Source organism: Morone saxatilis, unplaced genomic scaffold (genome assembly GCF_004916995.1).
Source record: "Morone saxatilis isolate NCDOM2014 unplaced genomic scaffold, NCSU_SB_2.0 Contig16, whole genome shotgun sequence".
Taxonomy (NCBI): domain Eukaryota; kingdom Metazoa; phylum Chordata; class Actinopteri; family Moronidae; genus Morone; species Morone saxatilis.
The window spans coordinates 26,341,217-26,350,112 of NW_023339718.1; the positions used below are offsets into that span (position 1 = coordinate 26,341,217).

At 39.6% G+C, this 8,896-nt stretch overlaps 1 protein-coding gene across 1 annotated transcript in view; it reads right to left on the reverse strand.

The window, feature by feature from the left end:
- The window catches only part of si:dkey-61l1.4 (collagen alpha-1(XI) chain), a 36,275-nt gene that overhangs the window by 7,451 nt on the left and 19,928 nt on the right, over positions 1–8,896 (reverse strand). Inside the window, exons 7-14 of the mRNA XM_035658890.1 lie at positions 8,016–8,135; positions 5,309–5,347; positions 5,176–5,229; positions 4,942–4,995; positions 4,743–4,850; positions 4,585–4,638; positions 1,866–1,925; positions 1,282–1,323 (exon numbers count right to left, since the gene is read on the reverse strand). Coding sequence (XP_035514783.1) covers positions 1,282–1,323; positions 1,866–1,925; positions 4,585–4,638; positions 4,743–4,850; positions 4,942–4,995; positions 5,176–5,229; positions 5,309–5,347; positions 8,016–8,135 — 531 coding nt within the window. The remainder of the gene's footprint in view (positions 1–1,281; positions 1,324–1,865; positions 1,926–4,584; positions 4,639–4,742; positions 4,851–4,941; positions 4,996–5,175; positions 5,230–5,308; positions 5,348–8,015; positions 8,136–8,896) is intronic.

Consider the following 8,896-nt stretch of genomic DNA (forward strand, 5'->3'; position numbering starts at 1 on the left):
GTTGTCCTATACTCCTGTGGCCCCTGGTGCACCCTAGAAGATTCAGACTAAAATTTAGTTTACATTTACCAAAAATAGCTCATCAGCAGCAGGAAGCAATAAATGAACTTGTGAGGTATTAGAACACTAATGCATGCTGACCACTGGTCCTGGAGGACCCTTCAATCCACATCTCCAGAGTCTCCCTGATTAAAAAGCAAAATAACACATAAGACATTTCAGTAAGGAGAATAAAGACACAGTAAGAGCAATTCAGTGTAACGATGTCCGACCTGTGGCCCTGGAGCTCCAGGAATCCCTGAATGCCCCTTGTGACCTAAAGGACCTGATAAACACAAAGTGCAGTCAATTTTACATCAAGTCAAGTGGTTATATAAATTTAGCATTGACTATTATTCAATAAGTTCATCTTAAATGGATTTACACAACAGCAGACAAGAGAACAACAGTAACAAAGTGGGAGTTCTGAGGAATATATCACAAAGTGTCAAAACATATTAACAATGTCAGGCTAAATTTATGGGTAGAATCAAGGTACACCTACCAGACAACAAAAACATAATATGGTTGTAATTATGTGGCTGGATACCACACTAGAAAGACAGGAGTGATTTAAAGGTTGTGGGTTTCACCTTTTACGTTAACAGGGGTGTTTAGGATGAAAGGAATGGATGCTCTGTGGGTCAGTCAAACCCAAGCTGTGCAGCAAAAAATTCAGAAACTAAAAGGTTTGGAGTCTTGGTTAAATATATCTCTTACACTGTAACATCATATGTATATAAGAGGGGATGGACCAAGTTGATACAGAATGTTTCTAACAGTAGATATGGGAAAATTTGGATGTTACGGGTAATCATTTTACTGTGGATATTTGATAAAGGTGAAAATGTCTTACTGTAATCCATTACTATTAGTATTATCATTCCTATATTAAATAAGGCATAAATGGTACAGTAAGATATGGTAAGGGTCACTATAACATCGACAACATGCACGTTAGTGGGACTCCAGCCATTAAGGTCTCCATCTTCATAAAGTTTGGGGAGTATACCAGGCAGTTTCAAAAAAAAGGGAGCGACATATTGACTGTTATTGCACCAAATAGCTAGATCACTTTCCATAAGGCAAGTTGATACCATTTTCATGACCGTAGTTCATCCATGACTATAAATGCCTTGTATTTCAAGCTCTGTGGTTATTTAATCAAACTGAAAGAGCGTATTCCATTACAACTCAACTTAATGTGTAAATCAGCGAAGTGCCCCTTTAAATGGAACTTACAGGAGGGCCACAATCCGTCTTGCTCCTGTTCCCTTTAGATCCCTGAAGGGCACACAAACAACATCAAATCAAATCAGTTGTCCATGATATTCCAACCACTCTGATATTAATATATGCTGAAACAGTAAAAGTCCTCTCCAGTCAAATATGTATTTTTCTTCCTATCCCTACAGTGCTGCTTTGAATGCGTCGTCTGTGCAGAGTTTGACACTAGAAGGATGTTAACATTCATCTCTGGGTGGAAAGTTTCTCATGTGCTCAATAAAAATAATTTTTTATGTTTTTATTTTTATTTTTTATAACATCTCAGACACAACGTCACTATCATCCAAGCAGACATTTGTATATATGTCCTTAATACATGTCCGAATGAATGTTACATTTAATAGAAGTGACATGCACACAGTACAGCAGAACTAGCAATATGATTCAATTAGATAGTTTCAATTCTGCAGCTTTGGTTACAAGCCACCCTAGAAGGGTGATGCAGTCAGACCCATTGCTGCATCCATACAGCTCAAAATAAGAGCAGAGATCACGCAAGAAAAGCAACATACTCACCAAAAATCTATTTTTATACTGACCTTTTCCCGACCAGCTCCCCCTCTGTCCCACTCTGGTCCAGGGCCTCCACCAGGGAAACCCTACAGTTTGCGGACACAGAAAAAACTAAATGTAATGCTTACCATACAGCAAAACATCCTTTCTTTGCAACGTATTGAGTGCCCTGGTGCAGTCTGTTGGCCAACTGAGCAGTGTTTGGAAAATAAGTGCATTGATGCAAGTAATTGGCTACAAACTGAACTTGAAAACCCCAGGGGCTAAATGTAAGCCTTTGTGGTACTCCACAGAAATGAAGGAGCAAACATAAATCTTTCAGCCCAACATAATGAGACTCCAGAGAAGGCAGTAAAGTTATTGGACATCTTGACCTCTGACCATAAACAATCCACTGGATTCAAAGTGGTAACAAAAGGCTGTTCTGAGGATCATTCCATTATTTACTATATACTCGTATTGCCAAATTGTGCAGTGTGTCTGAAATTAAATTATTTCACCCTAAGTGGAACTCCAAATGTTCCCACAATTGCATGTGAACCGCTCCGTGCATTGTAATAAAGGAATAAAAGGAACATTTAAGGTGGCTGTTGGATTAAAACAAATGGCCATTTATTTGGTAATTTTGCGACTGAAATAACTAGCACATCGACACCAGAAATCTGTGTGTGGTGAAATAGTACGAATAGATCTTTTATTAATTTACTTATACCATCCACCCAAGGAAGGTTAACTGTTTTTGGTGCTTTTGTCTGTCAGCCAAGGGATTATGAAAAGAACTACCTGGACTTCAATGTTATAAAAACTTACTGGAAGGGTGGAAGCATGAACATTTGGAAAAGGCGGATCCACAAATAACTTTATCACTTTCATCAACATTCTGAGATATGACCAACTTGAATCATGTAAGAATGATCGTTATTTCATCTCGTAATTTGATTTTTTTTTTTCCCTAAGTTTGTTAAAAGTATGTGAAAATTTCAAAATTTTGAAGTACTTTATTGCACAGCTAACGAATGAAATGAGAACATTCAGCTAACGCACCACCATAATTCTTGACATATACATTCTAATATTTTTTGGAAAGTTATCCAAACAATAGATTACACAATCAGCCATAAACATTATGAACCTTGTGCACCCCTGACTGGTCCTGCAGCTACACAGGCCCCATAGCAACAGACTGCTCTGCACTGTGTGTTCTGACCCCTTTTCTAATCAGAACCAGCATGAACTGTTTCAGCAGGTTTGAGCTACAGTAGCATCGTCCTGTCTGGATCAACCAACACAGGCCAGCCTTCACTCCCCACGTGCATCAAACGGAGCCTTGGCCCCCATGATACTGTCTCCGCGTTCTTTTCCTTCCCTTGGACGCCTTTTGATAGGTACTGACCTCTGCAGACCGGAAACAACCCCACAAGAGCTGCAAGGTCTTGGAGATCTCGACCCAGTCGTCTAGACATCACAATTGGCCACTTGTCAAAGTCGCTCCAAATCTCTGTAATCCTCACGCTGCCCATTTTTCCTGCTTCTAACACATCAACTTTGAGGACAAAATGTTCACTTGCTGCCTAATATATCCCACCCACTGACAGGAGCCATGATAACCAGGTAATCAGTGTTATTCCCTTCACCTGTCAGTGCCCACAATCTTATGGCTGATCGGTGTATACTGGTTGCACTTGTAGATTTACATATCACTGAAGACTGGAGTATTGTCCTTGGCACAGGTCTGTGCTCTCTGAGTGCCTTTCTAGTATTAATGAATAAATGCATGAAGTCTTCAGGATACTGTCCGACCAATGAATTTTTCCCTTACGTAATGAGAAAACAAAGACTAAAATGAAACAATACCCTATCGATTACTTGTCCTGGTGCTCCATGCTAACACTAAAGTTTCTTTTTACAACACAAATCACAAAAATGCCAGACTTAGGTGCATTTGAAATAATATGCCATGTCAGTCAAGTCAGTAGTATTTGCAATACTAGTGAGTCAGTACATACAGCATAATGTAGGCTTAGCTTGTAGCCTGCTTTTACTCAACTCAGTGCAGTGGTTCTCAAACTCTGGAGTGGGGTGGAACTACAGTTAAATTACAGGATAAAGGTTTAAAGCTTTTTAAGCAGGGTTCAACTGGTTAAATTTAAGACCATTGTTTTGCTTATTTTATGTCCATTAAAGTACAAAATCTATGAAGGAAAATCTGTACTGTTTCCATGTCAGTTTGGTATTGTAGTTGTTACAACATGAGCAATATACATTTTTCCAAAAAACACATTTAAAAACATGTTTACAAGTATGGTTAACTTTATTAATCCAATCATTATTTAAAACGTGTAAAAATCATATTTAAGACATTTTAAGGCCTACAATTTAGATTATTGGATTTTTGGGATTATTTTAGGACTTCAAATACTCAGACACCAAATTTAAGTCAGTCTTAAGACAGTAATGGGTTGTCCATATACTAATAATAGTATAAAAAAGCCCTACCAAGTCAAGCCAAGTATACAGTTGAATAGAGCATAGGATTGTTAATTTTTTCTTCATCCTAGCAGTACATGACAGTAAGGTTTGTGAACTGCTGTTTAAGTGTTAACATAGATTCCATTACCTAGCTCAGTTTTTGCTATATAGAGTAGCTTGGAGGATCACAGCCAACAGTGCATTTGTTGTTCAATTCACATCGAACTTGACCATTTTAGCAGTTCAATGGTAACCTGATTTAGCCAAAACTCTCACCTCATCACCTTTCTCCCCTGGTGAAGCCCCTTCTCCTTTAAAACCTCTGGGACCCTAGAGGGAAAAAAAGACTGCAAAGGTTACCAAATGATACAGGTCACTCATTGACAACCTACTGAGTGACCATTCCTCCAAATGTGAGTACTAGTGGTTCTCACCTGCAGCCCACGTAGTCCTGGTGGCCCACGATGCCCATTTACTCCTTGACTGCCATTCCTGCCCCACCTCCCTGGATTACCAGAGACGCCCTTTGGCCCAGAGTTACCCTGGCACACACATACAATCACATGATGTTAGGTCACCGGGTACAATGCAGCTTCTGATGTTACAGAAAGGATTTTCAATTTTAACATTTACCATGTCTCCTGTCTGTCCTGGTATCCCTCTGTCTCCTGGATCTCCAGGAATACCCTTAATGATAAATATATTTTAATAACAACTTTAAGAATACTTTCATTTAACTATGACAAGGTACAGCAGGGTCAAATGGGAAAGAAAAAGAAGTAAAGGAGAAAAAGCAGAAAAAATAAAATCAAGGACAACATCATCATGCAAAATTACTTATGTAGGCGTGATCGATGATAAACTCACTGGAGGACCAGGTTTGCCCATTTCACCCATGGTTCCAGGTGGGCCAGGCGTCACCTTAAGAGCAAGGAAACATAAACCAGTGACTTACTCTGATTGAGCGTCTCCGATCTAATCTAAAAGCTGAGCTACTCACCGGCCAGCCAGCTCGGAGCATTTGATGGATAGCTGATCTCTGGAAAAACAAGCAGTCAAAATTAGAATTGAAAATGATATATTTGATAGGTATTGATCCATTAAAACAATAAATATAGTAAAGACAATGATTAAAGGACCAGTGTGTAGGATTTAGTGGCATTTAGCAGTGAAGTTGCAGATTGAAACCCAATGGATCCTTCTTGCGTTCCATTCCACTTCTGTCATTAGATCTACCTAAATGTTACACACTGAACTTTTAAAAGGTAATCAACATAGTAAAAATACAGACAGTTTAAAATAAAATAAAGGCTGTAAGGCCATTGCTTTGAGCAGCATGCTAACATGTGTGCATGATAACTCACTATGAAAATTATGTTTATGTTTACAATCTATTATGTTCACCATTTTAGATTAGTGTGTTAGTATGCTAATATTTGCTAGCACTAAACATAAAGTACAGTTAAGGCTTTTTGCAGGTATTTGGTCATAAATCAAAGAATCAGACAAAATCAAATTGTAACCTGGTGGTGGCACTAGATGAAAAGTAAGAGGGTCACCAAAGTCATTAGGAATTACCTTCTGGAAAACATGAATGAACAAAGTTTCATGGCAATCCTCCAGCAGCTGTCAAGATATTTCGCTCGAGATAACAACACTTATTATATTATCAGTCTGATGTTGCCAGATTGTTTGATGTTTAGGGATTTTAGATTTTTTTTAATTAAAACCAAGAGCAAAGACAGCTAATTAATTCTTCGACTGGTAGGAGATCAAAATAATCCATCTCTTCTCAAACTCGTTCTGAAGATGAGTGATTGCGCCAAAAATAAACAGCTGTGCCGCGACTTGGAACTTTTTATGCAGGCTTTTGTGGTTTTTGACATCAGTTGTACTTTTCAACCTTACTGTAGGAGCGGCACTGCACATGTTCAGAACTGTTCAGGAAACAAATCACTTACATTTCAAGTCAGCCAGCTCAGAGTGAGCACACTGCTACTTCACACAGTCTGTGGACTTGGCTTTCATACTTCATGTCTTATAACACTAGAGATTGCAGATGGAGCCAAAAGACATGAGACATGACAAAGTGCTGAGAGTTCCATGCAGTGCAATTTGCAGTCCTCTGATGGTTGTTAAGCGATACGGCACAGAGCTTGCTGTCACTGCACTCTGAAAGTGAAGAGGAGTGCCAGTCAACTTCGGCACACAGGAGTCCTTCTGGTTTATTCCACCACCCAGCTCTTCTGCTCCAGGTCTTATTTGTGTTGGCGATGGTGCTGCAGCGGGGGTACGAGTGGAGCCTGGCCAACCCTGTCAAGGTAAAACTCAGCCTGGCGGAAAGGCCTGGACCTCCCTTAAGTCTCATTGTGTCAGCAGTCAGAGCCTTCAGTGTACTCTGAGCAAGGCAACACTAAGGCCTTTCACAGCCAGCTTAGCCCTGCTCGTATAGCTGGTCAAAAAGCAAAGCGCAGGGTCTGACCCGGCATGAGGGTCTGGATGGGCTCCAGCTACAATGCTTGGCAGATACTTCAGCTTTCATTACAGACTGAGAGAGCACAGAGAGCTGTGGCCATCTAAATACACTGTCAACACACTGGGAGAGGATTACTCAGCCCTGCCTGAAATAGAAGCCTGGCTCTGCCTATGTGATCACTGTCTACATACAACCACTGCATAAGCACTGTATTTGCATCACTGTTATCAGACTGCATTACTCTGATTTCATTCTCATATTTTCACATACATCCAGTTAACATCTTGGATCTTATTTTTGTACTTGCCCCCGTCGCCAAGTGTTTGCTCATGAAGGGAATTGTTGGGTCTCTGTAAATAATGTTATAAGGAGTTCAGTCTATGAGATAACTGTTATGAATTGGTGCTATACAAATAAAATTGAATTGAATTGAATAACTGGTTCAACTCTGAACGCACTTATGCCAGTAAGTACAGTTTTGCTGTGCAGTGACAGATTATTCCAGGTATTTCAGGTGCACTCACTTTCAGTTTTACCTCCAAATAATGGGTTAGGGTTAGATGGATTAATGGTTTAGATAACCTGGTCTGATCGTCTGATTGCTTATGTTTTCATGCTCTAATTATAGAATCATATATAAGTCACCGGAGATATTTTACTGCACAACATGTACTTTTACTACATAAAGCTAACAATACATCTGTACTTTTACAACTGATGCTTCCCCCCCCAAAAAAAAATAATATGACAATTCCCGAAGCACACCCAAGTCATTTTCAAGTTGTTTTTTTAATTTATTTTTTTAGTTTCTACAAACTAGAGACACATTTCACAAATACTATAGTCTTCTTAATGAGGCTGACTGTAGCTGTAACCTTCCTATAGACTGCTGCCACTGTGGCATTGGCATCACCATGTTGTTTTATATGTGTCCACTGAACTGCACCAATTTAGAAATTCAGTCACTATATTAACTAAACAAGAGATTTCAATCATAGAAAGCTGGCTGGAAATATTGTGGTATTAAGACAGGGTGACATTAGCAGTCAGGAATAGACCAAGTGTGGTGAGGACATTGACGGCACTGGTCTGAGTCGACCTCAAGAGGACAAATGAGCTAAAAAGGACATTGACGAGCACTCTGTACTGGTGCTACAGCATGGTCCAAATCCTCATGCGTTCAGTGCAGTTCCAGACTGATTGTAATGTGGGTGTTTACATTTACTCTTACCCTAAAAGCAGTCCAGTCCTCCTCAGAGTTCCTCCATAGGTAGAGAGTAGGAAGTCCTGGAGGTCCCGGAGGTCCTGGATTCCCTCTCCTCCCATTCAGGCCTCGATTGCCTTGCGAGCCCTAGAGAGGAGAAAATAAAGGAGGACCGGCAGTAAGTAAAACACATATTTCATGAATAGAAACATGATCAAAGATAAAAAGTTAAGTTAAAGCCAACAGAAAAGTAATTACACTAACAGTTCATAATAAGCAGTTCCTTTGTTAAACTAACCAAAAAAACCAGAAGAAAACCAAATACAACACCCAACCAAACCACTGTGGATGCGGAGCAATCAGCATGAGCAATGTATACATCTCACTCACACACACACACACACACACACACACACACACACACTCCAGATAAACAGTACACTGAAATATCATTGTAAGGCAATTTTAAGCAATAATAATAACAAAAACAAAAAAAAATGCATTTACAGAATGTGAATCTAGTTTGATCTGAGTTTGGTGCGTTAAGCTGGAGAACTGAGAATGACCTGTCAATCAAAAGGTAGCCACGCCCTAAAGCCTACCCAGCTTTATGGTCTATTTTACTCTAAATGAACCCATTTACTAATAGGACACCTCATGAAAGCAAGCCAACACTTGAACTAAATGATTGAATCATAAACTCAGTGAAAAGTAAGGTCATCTGCTCATTACAGAAAAACATTCTATTCACATCCAGGACTGCCTCGCTGCCGTCCAATTAGAAAGAAGCATGTTTAATTACTTCTGCCTTACCTCCCAGCCTCAGAAGCTCTGTGCAACTAATTATATACTGCAAGAATGCTGACGCTGTCCCCCTCTAAATTGAGTTAAATACCACAACGAACCTA